Raw genomic sequence first — 21,682 nt, forward strand, 5'->3', positions numbered from 1 at the left:
CATCAGTCTTCATGGTAGACGGCATTGGGGCATTCCAAAAATACTAAATAATCAAGGGGCAAAAGGGGTGGGGGGAGGAAATAAATGCAATGACTATCACCAGAGAAAAAGTACTATGGAAACTAATGAGGCTAAAGGCCAAAAGTCCCCTGAACCTGATGGGTTGCATCCTAGGATATTCAAGTTAGTAGCTACAGAGATAATCATGCACTGGTAGCAATCTTTCAAGAATCCTCAGATTCTGGAAAAACCCCCAAAGATTGGAAAACTGCCAATGTAATGCACTCTTTCAAAAAGGGAGGGAGCCAAAAAAACAGGATAGCTGTTGAGAGGTTGTTTCTCCTTATGGGAGAGTCTAGGACTGAGCGCATAATCTCAGAGTAAAGGATCATCCATTTAAGACAGAGATGAGGAGGAATTTCTTCTCTGAGGGTAGCGAACCTGCAGAGGGCTGTAGAGGCTGGGATGTTAATAAGTATATTCAAGGCTGAGATAGATTTTTGATCAGTAAAGGCATCAAGGTTTTTGGGGGAAAGGCAGGAAAATAGAGTTGAGGATTATCAAATGAGCCATGATCTCATTGAATGGCCGAGCAGACTCGATCAACTGGATGACCTATTTCTGCTCCGACATCCTTTGGTCTTAAACTCAACAAGAACTTTCAAAAAGGATTGGATAAATGCTTGAAAAGTTTGGAGGGCTGTGGTGGAGGGGAAGGGGGTGGGATGAGAGCGGGGGAGTAGGAATAATTAGATAGCTCATTCAGAGAGCAGGTATAGACATGATGGGCTGAATGGTCTCATACATTATATGTTCTATGATTCTGCTTGTCTTGAAACAGTGAATTGGTATTACATAGATTGCATATGCTTTAGAAGCCAACTAACTGCAGATTGAATCAGTGATCTGCTCTTTCCTGTTTCACGAAAAGAGTCATTGTTTTATAGGCCCCAGAGGAAAAGCATCCACAGCAGTGGACTTGCAGTTAAAATGGAGGACTTAGCATTCTTACAAAGCTGACCTGATGTGCACCCTAGGATATCTCAAATTGGAGCTATATTAGAAACTCTTAAAACAGGGGAGGAATTTTAACCTAAAATAACAGGCCGCTTAAATCATAAAAGGTTAGCATGCAGGTACAGTAAGTAATTAGGAAGGCATGTGGAATATTGGCCTTAATTGCAAGGGGGATGGAGTATAAAAATAGGCAAGTCTTGCTACCACTGTACAAGGCATTGATGAGCCTACACCTAGAGTGTTGCATTCAGTTTTGGTCTCCTTATTTAAGGAGGATATACTTACATTGGAAACAGTTCATAGAAGGATCATTAGGCTGATTTCTGTGATGAATGGGGTTGTCTTATGAGGAAACGTTGAGCCTATACTCATTGGAGTTTAGAGGAATGAGAAGTGATCTTATTGAAACATGTAAGATTCTGAGGGGGCTTGATGGTAAATGCTGAGAGGATGTCCCCTCTCGTGGAAGAACCTAGAAATTGGGGGTACAGTTTAAAAATGAAGCGTCTCCCATTCAAGGCAGATGAGGAATTTCTTCTCTCCCACCATCAGCACACCCCACCCCCCAACCCTTGCCTCAAATTCACCTCCCTTTGGTTTTCCCTCTCCTCCCCAGGTCTCTGAGTTTCTCTGTTCTTTCCAATTTTCCCCTCAACCCCTTCCAGGCCTCCGACCTCCGCTTGAGGCTTCCAACCACCAGCTCCTTCCCCCACCAATGAGCAATCCTACCCCCAGGAATGGCCCACCTCCCCCATCCAACTGATTGACAATGTATCCAACCCTCCTCCATGTGCCTTATATATTTACATTCCTAGTTATGACTTTTTGATGAACATCCTGTGAATTATGTGATAAGGTTGTTGAAGGCGTCTTATTCTAAAAGCTGGCCACAGATGGTAACATTTAAAGCCTAATAAGACCACCATGAATTATTCAGTCAGAAGTGATTTATAAGTAATGCTGAGCGTGTTGTGTGTAAATGGAAATAGGAAAAATTACTTATTAATGTAATGGGTTTGAAAAGGAAACATCAAGAATGTTGCTCCGCAATATGTCAGCAAAACGAGAGCTTGAATTGTCCTCTCATTTATTGGATGAAAATTAGATACACTTTTTAAGGCAAGTAAAAAAAAATTGCTTTCAAAAGTGTCATAAATATCAGTGTATGCATGGATCTTTGAAGCCTCGAAAAATCCCTCCAAAAACCAGGTTGACTTTTTAAATCTTTTGATGGGATATGGGCGTCTCAGGCAAGGCCAGCATTTGTTGCCCATCCCTAATTACCCTGGAATTGATCTTGCTAGGTCATTTCAGAGGGCAGCTAAGAGTCAACCTCATTGCTGTAGGTCTGGACTCACATGTAGGCCAGACCAGGTAAGGACGGCAGATTTCCTTCCCTGAAGGACATTAGTGAACCAGATGGGTTTTTATGACAATTGATGATAGTTGTCATGGTCTCCAGTGCTGAGATTAGCTTTATGTTCCAGATTTGTTCACTGAATTGAAATTCCACCAGTTGCCGTGTGTCTCTGGAGTACTAGTCCAGTGACATTACTAGTATGCCACTGTCTCCCCCTATATGCTGAGTATAAAAGTGAACCGTAAGTGTGGGTGATCACCATTTTGAAATGCTACCGGTATCCGATGCAGAGTGGGGATGTGTCTTAAACATCTTTGTAACATAGCCCATATAGTCTGTGTTCTCCCTTGCACCCAGTTATAAGATATCAGTAAGTAGAACATGCATTTGGGGATCAAACAATTGAGGCTGACTAGATAACATGTTGTGGCTGAAAAGGGGGTGAGGGTTGACTTACACACCAAGTATATGCAAAAACTTGACTTTTAGGGGTCAGGAAAATGGGGTAGTCCCATACCTCAGCTCGACTTATACACCGCGATTATGGCATTTCTTGATTATTTTAAAGAGTAGTCAGTTGAAAAAGATTAATTAAAATAACACTTTAATCTGTGTCAATTCACCACTTGTGAGTAACCCAGTTTTAAATGCCTTTTTAAGAAAAATATGCAGAACTATTTGCTGGTTATGTTGGGATACAATAGCCAGTTCTTTAGTCTTCCTTAGCATTTTTATTATTGGTATTACAGAGTGTAGTTTAATTCAAAAATGATGTTTGTCCCCTTCCCAATCTAGGTAACATATTTTATTTTAACCCTATTTTACCATATTTTTGAGTTGTATCTGTGTTTTATTACTGACAGGTGTGAATTCCTTCCTTGTCTACCTGGCTTATAAAGATTTATATCAGATGTCGAATGCTGAGGTAAAAATTTTAAAAAGTGAAACCTGTATTCTTATTCTTTGGCTTCATTTGTGTGCACATCTGCCACAGTAGCACAATATTCACATGGTAACTTTTAAGAATAGGTGTTTGGAGTTATCCTGGGATTCTAGAATGCTCAAATTCTTCATATCCGGGATTATCCTGAGGGGACAGGGTTTTGGAAACCACGGAGAGCAATTGTGGGATTTTGATAGCTTCAGCAAGATGAATGCTGTAGCTCATATGGCTAGCTATTACGAAAATTTACGGGTGCCAATTTATTTTTGAAATACTGATGAAAAAAACTACTTTAACTTATCTTTTCATCCTTCCATCCCTGGTAAGATGTTGCCAAATCTTTTACCAATAATGTTCTGTAACTACCAGGCCTCTTTTTCTTTCAACTCTCTCTCTAGGGCCCCTTTCCACAAACTCCCACTAGAAACATTACAATGTTACAGACAAGAATATGTGACCAATGATGGCTTGGGCACAGTTCGTTGTCAGGCCAGCTATACTACTATAAGGCTACCCATGTCTATTTGCATATATTTAATACTGCTCAAAATGGAGAATTTCGCAAAGCATGAGGAACTCTGGCGTTTCATTTCAGTGTGGTGCTTTGCTGAATGCAATGGTTTAATTTCTGGAGGAATTTTAAAATGCGTCAGTTTGCTGAAATATTAACCCAGCACCTGGTTTTAACTAGGTAATTCTTTTTGCTTTCATCTGAGCAGATGAAAACCAGTGCAGCGTGGTAACTATGTGCAGGAACATCAAACATTTCTCACAAATGTGGAGCCTTTGTTCATAATTTGAAAATTTTGGCAAAAACCATTAGCCTGCGTGTTTCTGTTGCCAGGCTCCCCATGTTGCCGCAGAAGTTGGATGACAGGTACAGGGGGAGAATTGAGAGGAAGACCTGACAGAATTCCACCTTCTTTGCATAACGCTGCATTTACCAGTGAGTGGGACCAGCAGCGTTGGGAGTCTCTGATCCAGACAGACCCTACATAGTGACAGATGCCTCTTGGCATTTATTCAGACATCCGAATCCACAAAGCCGCCGGTATGGCATGAGGAGACAATTGAGGAAGTTTGGATGGGAGGTTGGGTATAGCATAGGAGCATTAGTGTGTCCAGGACATGCAAGAAACCATTTTGATCTGACTGACCAGCCCTGGAGGGAGAGACAGTTGTATTAAACAAGGAAGAATTTAGCAAATGATAGAGAGGTAGTTGACCCAAGACTAAAGTGATGGCCTTTATTTAGGTTTAATTAATGTTTTGCCCAGACCCTGATATGTACCACTTAATGTGAGTTGTAAGATTGAGGAAGGCAACACCAGGGAATGGAGGTGTAAGGACGAAGTTAAATCTGTTTATACCCCCATTGGCAGCCAGAACATCATGAGCTGTTCATATGGCAGTAGCTGGTGATTCCAAACGGCAAGTTGTTTATCTATAGAAACGTTGAATCAGTTGCTGAACCTGGCACAAACTCTTCAATGTGTTTTTCCAATTGCTTTGCAGCTCTATGACATCTGTAAGTATGTGGGAGACCTTGGAGGGATAATGCAAGTCCACGCGGAGAATGGAGATATCATTGCCCAGGTCAGTGCATTGGTACTTTGGGCTGAATTTTTGGCAAATGCATCCCCGCCGATCACAGCATCCCCACAGCCATTTGCTACTCTGAGGTGTGTTAATTGGCAGGAGACAGATTAACACCCTTAACTTGGGCAGAATCATGCCTAAAAGAAAGGCCAGCCAATCTGATACAGTTTATTTTTGGTAGCGTGTGGCAAGTGCGGCACGCTTTGCAAAGCCCTCCACTTTTAGGGTTTTCCTCACTTCATGAATGTCTCTATTGTAGATTAATTGATAGAGATTGATTGCTATAATTAGTCAATAACTTTATTTTTTGTATTTTGGGACTTAGAACATGGTAGAAGCTGAATTGTGGATGGAGCTTGTTTTTTTTCTGTTCATCTACATTCCAGTTTCTAATTAAATCCTTGTCAGTGAAATTCATTCAACAGTATTACTGTATCTGCATGTGGCAGTTTTAACATGGTTTGCATCTTTTACAGGAACAAAGACGTTTGCTGGAGATGGGGATCAGCGGTCCGGAGGGACATGTGCTCAGTCGGCCAGAGGAGGTAATGAAATGAGCAATTTGTGACCCTTCTAACCTGAAATACTTTTCGAGTGTTGCCCCTGCTGTAATGTAGGAAAATACACCAGCCAGTGTGCACACACAAGCAATGTGCCCACTGCAAGAGGGGAAAATGCGTATGATTAAGGGAATAGGAATGCCGAGAAGCTGAGCCAAGATGGTTCTTAGTAGTTTTCAGCCATCTCTTATAATGAAGCTACAGATTGTGCTTTAAACAGCAATTAACAAAGAAGCATGGGAAGGGAATTGGAGGGAAATTAAGAGTTTCCTTTGTTACTTCTGCTTCATTAGGATTCACCTTTGAGCCCACGTTCTGCTGAAAGGGCTGGGTATTCCACAATCTGTTTTTTCTCAATAAACATCAATGCTGTTTGTGGAAAGATGTTAACCTGTCCATTCCTGGCTTGTTTTACATTGTCACCCACCACTTATGAAAGGTTTAACTCTTTAAAGAGGAGTTCTTTAGCTGCTGAGTTTTTGAAGACCATAGAGGATTTTCTTTTTGGGAGGTGAGGGGGGGCGGTGGGGGGTGGGTGTTGGTTGGGTATTGCTGTGTTTTGTTCATGAAGCCTTGGTCTGGCATTTTCTCACTGATGGTGGCTGGCCATTGCCAGTGCCATCCTCAAGCCAGTCAGGAAAAGCTCCATAGGCTCACCCTCTGACCCTTTCAGAGCTGCAGAAGAGTACAGTCATATGGGTGTCGTCAGGATCCATCACCAACCAATTCAATTGCTTAACACTTCCTTGTTTGAATAAGGCAGGTTGTCTGATTATGTCAGCTCCTCAGGGGGTTTTGGCCTTATTGCTGTAATATTAAACTTGCAAAATTAAAAAATAACAAATCACAATTTTAACTCCCCTTTTAAAGCTGGCTTATTGCAGCCCATGAAACCCCCATTTTTAAAAAAAATCCTGTTTCTACGTACAATGTGAGCATTAGAAATCAAGAAAAATAAATCAGATGCGTCAAGATTTAAAGCAATCTATTTTATGGGAAAGAGATGAAAGTAAATTATATAGAGAAAAGGAGATAGCTAAATTAAATTTAAAAATAAAAAGAATAAGAGGTAAGTGAAAATGGAACAAAAAGAGAAAATTCTGGAAAAACTCAGCTTCTGTGGAGAGAGAGAAAGAGTTGACGTTTCGAGTCTGAGAAAATGGAGGCAACTTAGGGTACATACAAGAGGAACAGAATTGAGATTTGTAATTTTAGCTAAAATTAATTTAGCTATAATAGTAACTCTGCGTTTGTCTGGTGATTTATTTTTAAGAGTTTCTTTTTTAAGAAAGCCTGCACACTTCAGATGTTTCATTTGGTTAAATTCCCAGGTTTAAATCTAGCCTGTGCTAACTTGACTGATTCTTTCAAGTGTGGTGCTGGGGATTTCATAAGCATTAGAGAAGAAAAAATCTTGTAGGATGGAGGACTGGATATGGGGTGGCGATAGGATTAGGCTAGATGAGACTATACTGCTTCATAATTGAACAGCCTCTGGACACAAGGACCCTTTTTTTAAGTTACTCAAAACCCGTTCACATGCACGGTTAAAATTGGGCCCTTTGTGCCTAAACTCTCACATTGATGATGGTCAATTGGACGTTGTACCAAGAGCTGCTGTCCAGTTGCACCAAATACTGGCTCGACAGCACAAGGATGGCATTGGGAGAATGCTGATGGTAAAGGACGGAGAGGGGAGAATAAGAAAGGCTAGATGCTTTGAGAACTGCAGTAAAGGCAGAACCAAAAGGATTCGCTTTGTGTTATTGATATAGCGGTGAAAAGTGAATGACCTTTGTGTTCAAAATCAGATTGATAAGAGAGCAGCAGTGCCCTGAGGTTAAAATATAAATGCAGCACTGATAATAGCCTGGAGTCCTTGAATGGATCATCTGTCAGGAATGCTCTACCAGCCCATGGATGATACCATGCTTCAAATGATGTGCAAGTAAAACAGTAGCAACATGTTTTCCCTCAGTGAAGGTTTATGAAGGCACAGGTACTTGTCTGTATGCTGAACACAGGGGCATCGCGCTGCTGCAAACTGTAGAAGTCTGGTTGGAGTTGCTGTCTGGTTCAGCAATGAAGCAACACTCTCTATGTTTGTGTGTTTATGTTCTCTCCCACCTTGAACCTGTTCCAATTCACTTCCAGTAAGAACCAAGGCTCGATTCTGCAGTTATAAATGGTGTTATGATGTTCCAAGCTCACTTCTGAACTGGCTACACTACTGGGATTAAGCTAACACTTGGGAGTAGGTTTCGGGCAGCATTGGAAACAGATTAGAACGTCTGGGAAGAGATCTATCCAAACATATACCTTGCCTTAATAAATTAGAGCACTCTCATAACAATCACAAACTGGGTGCAGGCAGGGGTTGTGTATCTTCAGCAACACAAGCGATCCTCCATGAGGTGACATGAGAGGGCATTAGTGTGAGAGTGAAGTACTTCTGACTTAGGCTGTAGTGGTATCTTTGATAAGCAAACCACAGGAGGCTTAGGTGTAGGTTACAATCATTTACTTGAGCAATTGCAAGGAGAGAATCACCTAAAGCAACTTGAGGTAGCACTCTACCAAATTACAAGTATACAGCTTATTTATACAGCACTGACAAGAACATTGTTCAACCCTCACCCAGGCAGAGCCTTGTCCCCCTATCTAAGCTGGGACCGTCCATCCTTTCCTTATCTGTTGATGAGCACACTTAATCTATCTTGTTTTCATCCTCGGTCTCCAGCCTAGTTTCCAGGGTCTTTCTGGTGATTGCAGGTCCTAAGGGTGTGCAAAGTTCATCTGGTAACCCTTAACTGTTAATGTACTTGATGGTACTGTCTGTCTGGAGATTCTAAGTAATTCCCTTTCAATAAATTCTTACTGTATTCTCCCTAACAAGGCATTAGTGTGAGAGTGCAGTCCTTCTGACTTAGCTGGCAGTATGCTGCACAGGCCAATAATTAAAATGAAAGGCTTTATTCACATAGTTCAGTGAACAATAGAACCCCAGGGCTTCTAGAATCTAACTGCACTGACTGAATATTCCTTAAATTTGAACCACTGAAAATAAAGATTTTTCACTAAAGGACCAAAGAAACCTACCTTTGATGTTTTTATTGACATTCTAGATGTTTGTGGGACTTATAATATGTTTTTAAATGTTCACAACCTCAGCATCCTATTTGATTCACCTACCCCACTGGCCGCTGCCAAGCTGCTGTCCCCATATTATCACCATCAAAATGACCAACTAATTCCACCTCCATGACCTCCACCTATGTGCCAGTCCAATCATTGCTGAAACCCTCATCTATTCCTTTATGACCTCAAGAATCGACTATTTCAGTGCTGCACTTGTTAGTCTCCTGTCCACCTTGCGTGTACACTTCAGCTCATGCAATTCTCTGCCATCCATATTCTATCTCACAAGTATCCTATTCTACACCAAGCTCACTCAACGATCACAATTATTCTTGCCACCCTATGTTGGTTCCTAGGCCCCCAATATCTCAAATTTTAAATTGTTGGCCTTTCATGGCCTTTCTCCCTCCCCACTGACCAACTGCCACATCATTACCAATCCCTGTCACCTCCTCCAGTCCTACAAACACCTTCTCCAACTTTTACCTGTTGTGCTCTGCCCCCCTTCCTTTACTTCACCAGTTATACCATCAGCCTCCCTAAATCCCTCCATCTCTTCACCTCAGCCAGGGCACCTGGTGAGCCCTTCTTAAAATCTTCCTCATCTCTCCTAATAAATCCTCCATCGATTTGGCATCCATTTTTGTCTGATCATGCTTCTGTGAAGAACCTTGGGACATGTTTCAATGCTAAAAGTTTTCAATAAATGATTCAATAGATTGCAAATGGTTCACAATACATTTTTAATTTATTTATGAAACAGCAAGCAGTAATACAATTCACATGAACGCACGTCAGTTCTTGATTTACATAATGCTATCAAGATGGAAGTATTGTAGGTTTCTTTGGCTTTTCATTTCTCTCATCTGTAATAAAGACTTTGCTAAAGACTTGGTCAAGACAAGTAGGCACAAACACTTTAGCTTCTGCTCCAGTTTTGGCATCTGCTCACCTGAAGTGCTCATTCACAATGGGCTTCGCCTCCATGTGTGTTGGCAGTTCTCCTAATCTTCACTATTCTTCATCTTGAGGCTAGGTGTTAAGTATCAGCACATTAGTAGAGGAGTGGAGGGGATAGGAGATGAGCTAAACTCGATCATATCTTAACCCCATATCCAGTCACGTCCATTTAACAGATAAGCATTACTGCCATGATCAAGAGTGGGACAACTAGTTGCCTTCAGTTTTTTTCCCAGCTCCTCAGTAAAGAATCCCACAGATTAACTACCCTCTGAGAGAAGAAATTCCTCCTTATCTCTGTTTTAAATGGGCAACCCCTTACTCTGAGATTTTGCCCACTGGTCCTAGACTCTCCCACAAGGTGAAACAATCTCTCAGTATCTACCCTGTCAAGCCCCCTAAGAAACTTATGTTTCAATAAGGTTGCCTCTCATTCTTCTATATTCCAATGAGTAAAGGCCCAACCTGCTTAACCTCTCCTCATAAAAAAATCCTCCCATACCCGGAATCAACCTAGTGAACCTTCTCTGATCTGCCCCCAATGCTAGTATACCTTCCCTTAGATAAGGGAACCAAAACTGTTCATAGTATTCTAGGTATGGTCTAACTAGTGCCTCATACAGTTTTAGCAAGACTTCCCTATTTTTATACTCCATTCCCTTTGAAATAAAGGCCAACAGCTTTCTACAGTCTTTCTCCATTTAAATAATATTCAGCTCCTCTATTCTTCCTGCCAAAGTGCATAACCTCACATTTCCCACATTATATTCCATTTGCCACTTTTTTGCCCACTCACTTAACCTGTCTATATCCCCCCCGTAGACTCCTTGTGTCATTCTCACCACTTGCCTTCCCACCTATTTTTGTATCATCCGCAAATTTGGCGATAGAACATTCACTTCCCTCATCTAAGTCATTAATATATGTTGTAAATAATTGTGGCCCCAGCACTGATCCCTGTGGCACCCCACTAATTACAGGTTGCCATCCTGAAAATGTCCCCTTTATCCCAACTCTGTCTTCTCTTTGTTAGCCAGTCCTCTATCCACGCTAATATACCACCCCCAACACCATGGGCTCTTATCTTATTAAGTAGCCTTACATGTGGCACCTTATTGAACGTATTTTGGAAATCCAAATATATTACATCTACTGGTTTCCTTTTATCGATCCTGCTAGTTACCTCCTCAAAGAATTCTAATAAATTTCTGTGCACTTGCAAACAGCATCAGGGATATTCAAGGTGCAGTCAGAACACATCAGTTGGTAAACCTAGTGAGCATTTCCAGTTTCCTCTACATAATTAAGTTTTGGAAGGCGCTTGGTTATTGAAAAGTGGCTTTGTTTTAGTCTGTACAGTAACTTGGGCCTCTTGTGTATTACTGATGTCCATTGTCCTGTCATTGGTGGCCATGTCTTCAGCTGCCTAGGCCCTAAGCTTTGGAGTTGCCTCCCTAAGTGCCTTTCCACCTCTCTGTCCTCTTCAAGACATCTCTTTGACCAAACTTTGGGTCACCTGTATGGGTCAGCTGTGGCTTAATTAGTAGCACTCTAACCTCTGGGTCAGAAAGTTCTAGGTTCAAATCACACTGCAAGACTTGAGCGCAAAAAAATCAAGATGGTATTCCAGTGCAGTACTGAGGTAATGCTGCACTGTCAGAGGTGTCTTTGTTCAGATGAGACATTAAACTGAAGCCCCGTCTGCCCTCTCAGGTAGATGGAGAAGATCCCATGGTGTGGATCTTGAAGAAGAGCAGAGGAGTTATCCCTGGTGTCCTGCGGTATTTATCCCTCAATCAACATTATAAGAGCAGATTATCTGGTCATTGTCACTTTGCTGTTTGTGGGGGTTGCTGTGTGCAAATAATCATCTGCATTTCTTGTGTTACAACAATGATTACACTTCAAAAGTTATTTTGTTGGTTGTAAAGTGCTTAAAAACATCCAGCAGTCATGAAACGCGCAATAAAAATGCACGTTTTTCTTTACCTGTCCTAATGTCTCCCTGTGCGGCTGTGTTAAATTTTGTCCGATAATACTCCTGTAAAGTGGAACATTTATATGATGTTAAAGGCACTATATCAATGTAAGTAGTGGCTATTTGAACAAGTGGGCAGTGGTTAAATTAATGACTTGCCACTGTGTGTATATTCTACAGAAAAGCCACCCGTTTTGAATAGGAGTTTGACAGCCTTTCACAAAATACCTTTTTGTGTAGCCAAGAGCTCCATCTATAACATGTGTTATTTATTATTTAGTTGGAGGCAGAAGCTGTGTTCCGTGCTATCACAATCGCTGGTCAGACCAACTGTCCTCTTTATGTCACAAAAGTAATGAGTAAGACTGCGGCAGACATCATAGCCCAAGCCAAGAAAAAAGGTGGGGTGCAGTTTTCTTTTCCTGCCTGTTTTGCCTGATGACTGTTTGAAGCCACTTGTTGAAGAATTTAAAGTTTAATGCTAAACCATTTATTTTTCTGGTTGCTAGGCAATGTTGTGTTTGGAGAACCAATCAGTGCCAGCCTTGGCACAGACGGCACGCACTATTGGAGCAAAAACTGGGCCAAGGCTGCCGCTTTTGTGACTTCCCCACCGCTCAGCCCAGATCCTACCACTCCTGATCACCTGATTTCTCTCTTATCAAGGTAAAGCCAAATAGATTGGAACTCAAAAAGCATTTGAACGGCTGCGAACTTTTGGGGGAGGGGGTGAAGTGAAAGGATCTTCTGATTGTTATTATTTTAAATTAACAGTAAAACTATTAATCAGAATGGCAGGGTGCGCAACCACTAGTGCTGACAGCTTCCAATCCCCATGTATCTTTGGATGTTTGTTCAGAATCCTGCTGCTGTCTTGACATGTTGGACTGGATTTTGTGCTTTGGGTTAGGACCCTGAAGTGGGGGGGGTCAAATGGGGGTCCCGACCTCAGACTGTGCCATGAGCAGGCACCCCACTCTGATTTTGCCTGAATTGGCCAATTAGTAACCAGAGGGTGCACTTGTTATCCAATTAGGGACAGCAGCTGGGCTGTCAAAGCTTGAGGGCCAATGGAATGCAACAGCAGCCTGGAAGGAACTGCAGCCTGATGTCACAGGTAAGGGAGAGTGAGTGTAGCATATTCGAAATCAGAAATGGCCTCAGCTGCCGGGCCACCAGTGTGGAGTTGGAGCCCTTGCACAGAACTGTGGCCAGGTAGGTAGGGGACGGCCTCAAATGCATCCTGGAGCTCCACCCCGACCCTCCTCCCCCCCCAACCCCCTCCCCAGTTCTGCCACAGGGAGACAACCTCTAAGCAGCAACTGTGCCCCTGACGCCACAAGAGACTAGCAGGCCAACTGAAAAATTCCGTCAGCCTCTGGTAATTGGCTCTAACTGGCCTTTAAATGAGCTGATATCCTCCCCTTGAGGTAACCTCCAGAAAAATGGCTCGCAAAGTGTGGGTGGGGGTGGTATGGTTCAGGAAAACCGGCATGCTGCTGACAGCACAAAATTATGTGCCCGCCCGCCTCCATTCCTAACTTCATATTGCAGCGAAAATCCTGTCCATTACAACAGACATTGGTATCGAGATATCCAGGTACCCTGTTTCAGTGTCTTTGCCTCAACATTGCCAAATAAGAGCCAAACCCAGAATTCAAAGGGCGGGACAGCAGACGCCCCAAATTGAGAATTAGGTGATATCAAGCTTGGGTTTTGGAAACTTCTCTTCTGTGGGAAGAAGGGAGGTAAGGAGTTCAGGTCCTGGCAAAGGGTGGGTTTGAGTAGGAGATGCAGGATGGAGAAAACATAGGTAAGATGACACAATGCTTTTCCTTCCATTGAAGGTAAGATGCCAAGTTTGAATTAGTTTCTGCTGTAGAATCGAGGTCACAAGGACTGGATGAAGATTAACTTTTTTTTTATGCTATCCTCTCCTTTTTCCTGCACTGGAAACAAACCTTACACTCCAAACATAGGACAGGCCAAATCTTCAGAATTAGGTTCTTAAAGGGGCTTGGACCCATAAAATATATCACAACTGTTTTGAATGGAAAATATGCCAGTTGATGTCAGAAACTTGAACTGTTGTCAGTGCCACCTCCCCCCCGTTCCACCACCCTCGCTCCCCCACCCCCTCAATCTGGCTCATTTGTTTTTTTGAGCAATTTAAGGGATTTTCATTCCAAAATTTAGTACAGTGTTCCCCCACGCAGCAGCCTTGCCAACTGACATAATTAAAGTGCAAAACATGCTGGCAAATGAAATGTCTGCCTCTTAGATTTTACAATTTAAATTATTTTTTTACGAGTGCCTCAGTTTGAGATTTTTAAAATTCATTTATGGGATGTTGTCCCATCCCTAATTGCCCTTAAAGTGGTGGTGAGCTGCCTTCTTGAACTGCTGCAGTCCATGTGGTATAGGTACACCCACAATGCTGATAGGGAGGGAGTTCCAGGATTTCGACCCAACGACAGTGAAGGAACGGTGACATATTTCCAAGTCAGAATGGTGAGTGGCTTGGAGGGGAACCTCTAAGTGATGGTGCTCCCTACTATCTGCTGCCCTTGTCCTTCTAGATAGTAGTGGTCATGGGTTTGGAAGGTGCTGTCTATGGAGCCTTGGTACATTCGTGCAGCACATCTTGTAGATGGCACACACTGCTGCCACGTTGCTAGGCAATGTTTGTGACATAAGTTATCAAATGCGTAATAAATAAAAATTACTTTTGTTTTAAGCTTTTTCCCTGCTAACTTTGATAGAGAATTCTCAACCCATGAAGGGGAGTTTTCTGCACAGGGTCTTGAATGCATTACCCAGGGGCCTTTGTCTTATGGCATCACACCAGGGAGTGATATTACATGGCCTGAGTGGTGAACAGAAGCCGCAATGTCCACATCCATGGATGCAAGTCAACAGCACTGCAGGTTGGCAGTTCCAAATGATGAAGAAAAGTACAGCCCTGGGAATAGTCCTGCGTGTGTTACATCACATTATGAATGCCATTTTCTACCACGGGGTTGCTGCATTAAGAAAATAAGTCACTGGAACAGAACAGTTTGTCGTCTTCCAATAAACTGACCTCTGAATCATTTTGCCTACAACGGAAATTCAGTGCCAACTCTACACTAATTGGCGATCCCACTGAGCCAGGCCACAGGATGCTGGGTGTAGGAAATGGGGAGAATGACACAATGGTGCCATAGTTCACTGGAATTATTCTTAAAGGGGATATTTAGCAGAGGTATTCAAAAATGAGTGGTTTTGATAGACTACTAGAGAGAAATTGTTTCCACTGGCAGAAGGGTTGGCAACCGGAGGGCACAGATTTAAGGTAATTGGCAAAAAAGCCTGTGAAGGATGAGAATTTTTTGCCCAGTGAGTTATATTCTGGGATGCCCTGTTTGAAAGGGTGGTGGAAATATACTCAATAGTAGCTTTCAAATGGGAATTGGATTTACATCCCCGAAGGGGAAAATTTGCAGGACTGCGGAGAAAAGGCAGGAGAGTGAGGCGAATTGGACAGTTATTTCAAAATATCAACACAGGCAGAATAACCTCCAATTCTGTAAGCTCCTAAGTGCCTGGTCCTACTCATCATGCAGAGACTCTTATATAAGTGCAAGTCTTTCTATCTGTTGGAGACCTCGTCATGTGTACAGAAGATTTATTCATCACGAGGAACTTCAGTGATGACCAAAGGAAAAAAATAAGTTTTTTATTGTAATTCCTTCTTGTGTTCGGACCCTACTCAATTCCAAATCAGAAGCATAACTCAGAGATGGCTCATCAGTTTGCTGCAACCTGTTAATCTTATTGGACAGATTTGCTGTTACTGAAGCACGGAGCATTAACTCAACCGCAGTCTCTCTCTCAAGGCTCATGTGTGCAGTTAATGAGACGTTTTGTAAGTCTGGTGGCACACAAGCTCTCAGCAGAATTTAGCCACAATTCAGCAGGCGTAACCTTGGCCCCTCTCTCCCTCCTCAGAAGGCTTTGGGGATTATGCTATACTTAACCCTTTGGATGTCTGTGTTCAGTGTATTAAAGTGAAAAGGATATTGTGAAGGATTTTTGTACCATTTTCTTAGATCAGTTTTGTACTCTGCTAAATGCCAGCACTGAAGAATGGACCCTTTCCCAGTGTAGGTCTCAAGTCCTTGCACACTGCTTAGACCTCAGAAATATGCCTCTGCCTCTCTTCCAGCAGAGCACCCCTGATGATTGGTGCAATTTATTTTAATTTCCCACATCTGGCACACCATGGCTTCTTTGAATTACATGGCTTCTTGGAGTCAATGTTTAATGCTCGGAACAATTAAGCTAGTAAATGCATTCACGCAGGACCTTTTACAGTTAATATAGTCTTTCACCTTGTCAGTCAGATCTGGATTCAAACCTAGATCAAGCTCCTTCATTGTCCCGTGTTTTGTTAAAATAAGTTGTTGCACCATTAGCTGTGGATAGAGCAATTTTGGGAGAAAATTAACAAAATTGTGCTTTGGTTGCCAGTCACAGTTGGCCTTCTGATGGAGTCTAGTTAAAGGTTCCTCTCTTTACTGCATCTCCAGCAAATGCTGAATACTCACAGGTTTCAAAATCACCCTCTTGCTTTACAATCTGCAAACAGGGTAAGGAGTTTTTCTTCGGGGCACTGAATGTTAAATGTGTCCAATCCCACACGTTGTGATATTAGTCTGTGGGAAGCTTGTAAATCAATTGGCTTTTTTGGACCAACAGTGAGATGGAATGTGAATGTAACTGCGTTGTTCCACTAAGTGACTGTGCCTAATCTTTATCTAGTGGTGATTTGCAAGTAGCAGGGAGTGCTCACTGCACATTCAGCACAGCACAGAAAGCGATCGGAAAGGATGACTTCACTCAGATTCCTGAGGGCACGAATGGAGCAGAGGAGCGAATGTCCATCATCTGGGACAAGGCAGTGGTAGGTGGAATTATTGCACTAACTTGCCTGTCGTGAGACTGTTTAGTTGCAGCATGGTGTGCAGAGAGCTACTGGTTTTCTACCAGTAACCTTAAATACTCACATGCAAAAAATGTGCATGTTTTAAATCTTTCTCCCTGGAATGTGTCAGGAATTTAGGTCACATGTTGCCATGTTACTGGCAGGCTCCTGCACTCATTTAGAGTCAATATTATGATAGAGCTTTACAGCACAAAAGAAGGCCATTCAGCCCATCATGCCCTTGCCAGCTCTTTAAAAGAATTATCCTATTAGTCCTGTTTCCCTTTTCCCTATAGGCCCGCAAATTATTCCTTTTCCAGCAAGTATATGCCATATCATATTTCCCTTTGAAGGCTGTAGTTGAATCTGCTTCCACCACTCTTTCAGGCATTGCACTTCACATCATCATAACATGATGCATTAAAACAAATCTCTTTTTCTGGTAGTTCTTGCATCCTAACTTCAGGTAATTAAGCAAAAGTTAGGATGGCAGAAAATAAAGTCAACTAAAAGAGAAGGTCAGTCAAACCATTATGGAGGAGGTTCTTGCGGAAGAATCCATAAATAGGATTTAAGGCCTTTAAGGGCACATCACATAAAGGAATTGGGTACAATGGGATAGAATTTCAACTTGTTGCCCAGGTACAAAACTTTCACTGCGCATCGACCGCCCATTGGAGGAACTACCAATCCGCAGTGCCAGCTTTATATCCAGGAGGCGATTTGAAAATCTACTCCAAGCTCTCTTGATTTTAAGGTAGTTTGGTCTGAATCATTTCCCCCTCTTCCCCACCGCCACTCTCCCCGTCCTCACCCCCACACACATTTCTCATCAAGATTGACTAACATTTTATGAATCTTATGTTCAGTGTGCCATCAGACTACAGTGAGGCTTTAGTGCACTGGGTGAAAAGTATGGGGATGGGTGGTGAACAAAAAGAAATCGGAGACACAGGAGCAGGAGTAGGCCATTTGGCCCCTTGAGCCTGTTCCACCATTCAATTAGATCATGGCTGATGTACTTTCTTTACATACTAGATCTGCATTATTTCCTCCCCCCACCCCAAGTCCTGTATGTACACAAACATACCTTTGAACTAAAAGCTTTGAGGACATTAAGTTCAGAAACAGGAATGTCATTTTTTCTCTAAATCGTTCAATGTGTTCAAGAGGAATATCGCCCTCCCCCATTCATCCCCGGCCCTCTGAGAGAAGCTGAGTGAGGATGTCAACTGTTTCTGTTCCGGCAGGCGACTGGTAAAATGGACGAGAACATGTTTGTGGCGGTAACAAGCACTAATGCTGCCAAAATCTTCAATCTGTACCCACGGAAAGGCAAAGTGGCTGTCGGCTCTGATAGTGACCTGGTTATCTGGGATCCAGACGCGGTGAAGACGGTGTCTGCCAAAACCCACCAATCGGTAGGTGTCAAACTTTTACGTAGAATTTTCAGCCCAGAGCAAGGTCATTCAACACATTTAGTCTGTGCTGCTCTTTATGCTCCGCATGAGTCTCCTTCTAACCCCATCAATCTAGTCTTTCTGCTGCATTCTTTATTGGATTTATTTGTGATTTTATTATATTGATGATAACTTGCACACCCTTACGTGTGAAAATGTTTTCCGTATGTTAACCCCGTCAAACTTTTTCATTATCCTTTCTTTTATTTTTAACAAGATGGGGCCTTCGCTGGCAAGGCCAGCATTTAACTATCTTTATTAGCAGCCCAGTTTAACGTTCTCTAAAATGTACTGAGGAAAATGCTTCCATGACCTTCATATGAAACGTGGAAAAAAACAAACTCAGTGCATAAAATTGTGCAGGAGAAATAGGTCACCTGGCTGCTTTTCCTAGTAGAAAATAGTTTAATTCCCTTGGTTGTACAGAACTTGAGTATTGCTGAAAAAAGGGACTTTCTCGGCAAGATGGAAAGCTTTGCCATGTCTTGCTTTTTCAGCAACACTCAATTTCGTCCCTGCAGCTTTTCCTCCCCCGACTGTTGTGCTTTTGTGACAGCTTCACAAACCAGGTCTACCTGCTCCTTCTTTAAACCATCAAGAGGGGCTGGTGGAAAGTTCAGTGAATCATTGCAGCACTTGGTGAAGTATCAAGCCAGTACAGCTGGAAAGATCCCAAGCTGAATCTAAATTGTAAATGCCAAGTTAACCAATTTTTCAATAGGTGAAGCATTTGAGGCCTAGCATGGGTTCAGTGCCCCTGTCCTTTCAGATGAGGTTCTCAGTCCTGATCACTGCCCCACAGGCTTGGGCTGAAAAGTGCACGGACCTGAGCGTTAGGAAAGGCAGGATAAAGGCTTTCTCGTGTCCAAGCCTCCTGAGTAGGTAGTATAGTGGTTGTGTTAACTGGACTAGGAATGCAGAGGTAAAAGCAAAATACCACGGCTGCTGGAATTCTGAAACAAAAAGAGAAAATGCTGGAAAATCCCAGATCTGGGATTTTCAGCATCAGGCCTGAAGAATCACACAGAATCACAGTGCAGAAGAGGCTTATTGAGTCTGCACCGACACATGAGAAACACCTGACCTACCTACCTAATCCCATTTATCAGCATTTGGCCCATAGCCTTGAATGTTTTGACGTGCCAAGTGCTCATCCAGGTACTTTTTAAAGGATGTGAGGTAACCTGCCTCCACCACCCTCCCAGGCAGGGCATTCCAGACTGTCACCACCCTCTAGGTAAAAAAGTTTTTCCTCACATCCCCCTAAACCTCCTGCCCCCCACCTTGAACTTATGCCCCCTTGTGACTGACCCTTCAACTAAGGGGAACAGCTGCTCCCTATCCACCCTGTCCATGCCCCTCATTGTACATCTCGATCAGGTCGCCCCTCAGTCTTCTCTGTTCCAACGAAAACAACCCAAGTCTATCCAACCTCTCTTCATAACTTAAATGTTTCATCCCAGGCAACATCCTGGTGAATCTCCTCTGCATCCCCTCCAGTGCAATAACATCCTTCCTATAAGGTGGCAACCAGAACTGCACACAGTACTCCAGCTGTGGCCTTACCAAGGTTCTATACAACTCCAACATGACCTCTCTACTTTTGTAATCTATGCCTCGACTGATAAAGGCAAGTATCCCATATAGAGTCATATGAACTCGAAACGTTCACTCTGTTTCTCTCTCCACAGATGCTGTCAGACCTGCTGAGTTTTTCCAGCATTTTTTGTTTTTGTTTCAGATTTCCAGCATCCGCGGCATTTTGCCTTTATATTATATGGGAATTTAAGGACATTGGCTGACTCCTGGTAGTTAGGACAAAGTATTTTGCTTTTCCCTAGATAAAGGTTGGTGTCTGTGAATGTATTATTGTAGTACTACCTGCAATCAATTGTTGCTGCAAACAGGATGAGGACATTTATACTGCTGCCTGTGTGTTTGATCACAAGGCTCTACACAGTTTATACATTTACCCTGCCAGAGTTTAGAAGATTCTCTATTGATATCAAAATTCATTGTCCATTTGTAACCTATTGCTAAACAGACGTAGAAAGTCTCATGAGAAAGTAGAGTTATAATAATAGAGGGCATCCTTGTACGAGTGCTTTGCATTCAAATTAAGCACTGCCTTTACAAAATTCAGAAATTTTTGCTGCGAAGATAAACTGATAGTTTTTCTTTACGTTTCACAGTTTTATTTGACAAAACCTGCTACCAAGTGCCTTGAAGCTCTAATGGCTATAACCACACTTGAAGCATTGCTTTAGTTCATTATTCAGGCATAATGATTGGTGGGTTTGGGGGAATGGGGTGACACAGTGGATAGGGTGGATGAGAGGGGACCACACTTGGTGGGGTGAGGAGAAAGGCAACAATGGGTGGAGTAGGGGAGGGGGGATTGACAATGGGTGGGGCTGGTGAGGAAAACGATGCTGGGTAGGGTGGCGGATGGATGAAAATGGGTGGTGGAGGAGAGGTGATGGAGAGTGGGGTGGCTGAGTGCGGCACGGTGGGCGGGTGCAGGAGGAAGAACGATGGAGCATGGGGTGGGTGTAACCGTGAGTGGTTTGGGAGCAGGTTGATGGGTGGATTACAGTCAGTGGGTAGATATGGGATGGGTGTGAGGGAGTGACAGTGCGCGGGGTTAGGAAGAGTTGACAGAGGATTGGCAAGGGTGTAGTCTAGTTAATTTGGATCATTTCATTTGCATCATGAATGCTGATTACATTGACTCACAGATGGTTTAACTCGACCTCAAGGCGAAAGATCAGAAAGACCAGTGGTTTTATATCACATGGATTCTAAGCCCACATCAAAGGTTGTGAATGTATCGCTTTAGTTTTTCTTTACTGGGGATCTTTGTCAAAGAATTGAACCTTTCCTTCCATCAAGCTGAAGCATTTATCCTGAGCCAAACTATCCACGCCATTAACAACCCTCTGTTGCTCCTTGTCGTCTTAAGCTGTCTAGGAGGCATTAATTCTTAGCTGGGTTTCATTATTCACTGCCTCACTTATGCTTTGTTTATTAACGTATTTTATTATTTTAATCAATTTGCAGCATTGCTTCCTGAGCTCAATTTCCTGAGAGTTAAATGGTTGCATTATTTCTTTTGGCCTATATCCCTCTCCCTCCTCTCTCTCCCTCCCCATCGTATTTTAGTTTCCACCCTTCTTGAGCACAAGCAGATTCGCCATTCCATCACTCAACTGCCTACTCATCAGTAATGAATCCCAGTAGAGAGTAACTCTTGATTCAGGGAGCTCACAGCTGAACCCAGTTCTGTCCTCCTGTGCGCTGTCCAGCAGAGATCACAGAATTAGCCCCAGGAGCAGTGTTTGAGAGCTCCCATCTCTAGCCAGGGAATACCGAGAAACATTCCTACCATGACCTTGGTGTTGGTTAACTTGGCTCAAACTAAGATTGGGGGTGAGGAGGAGAGGGGGTCTTCCTCATCTGTATAATTACTTGCAGCCTATTTACTAACTCAGCCACTGTTGGGTAGGTCAGATGGTGTGGTAGAAGAGACTTCAATACAAGCCTTTATAAAAATTTTAGGAAGACGGAGGTAAGTCATGTTGCCCATCATTCAGTTAGGTCATCTCATCGCCATTTTCCTGCCTTTGCCCCATATCCCTTGACACCCTTCCCTAACTTAAAAACTATCAATCTCAGCTACGAAAGCTTCAATTGATAGCATT

General features: G+C 42.8%; 1 protein-coding gene across 3 annotated transcripts in view; it reads left to right on the top strand.

Moving 5' to 3' along the window:
- Window positions 1-21,682, top strand: part of LOC121280820 (dihydropyrimidinase-related protein 3-like) — a 197,200-nt gene that overhangs the window by 117,549 nt on the left and 57,969 nt on the right. For all 3 annotated transcript variants that reach the window (XM_041193084.1, XM_041193083.1, XM_041193085.1), the window contains exons 5-11: window positions 3,241-3,302; window positions 4,836-4,916; window positions 5,396-5,464; window positions 11,836-11,956; window positions 12,065-12,221; window positions 16,359-16,500; window positions 17,772-17,942. In XM_041193084.1, the coding sequence (XP_041049018.1) occupies window positions 3,241-3,302; window positions 4,836-4,916; window positions 5,396-5,464; window positions 11,836-11,956; window positions 12,065-12,221; window positions 16,359-16,500; window positions 17,772-17,942 (803 nt within the window). The remainder of the gene's footprint in view (window positions 1-3,240; window positions 3,303-4,835; window positions 4,917-5,395; window positions 5,465-11,835; window positions 11,957-12,064; window positions 12,222-16,358; window positions 16,501-17,771; window positions 17,943-21,682) is intronic.

Source organism: Carcharodon carcharias, chromosome 8, assembly GCF_017639515.1.
Source record: "Carcharodon carcharias isolate sCarCar2 chromosome 8, sCarCar2.pri, whole genome shotgun sequence".
Taxonomy (NCBI): domain Eukaryota; kingdom Metazoa; phylum Chordata; class Chondrichthyes; order Lamniformes; family Lamnidae; genus Carcharodon; species Carcharodon carcharias.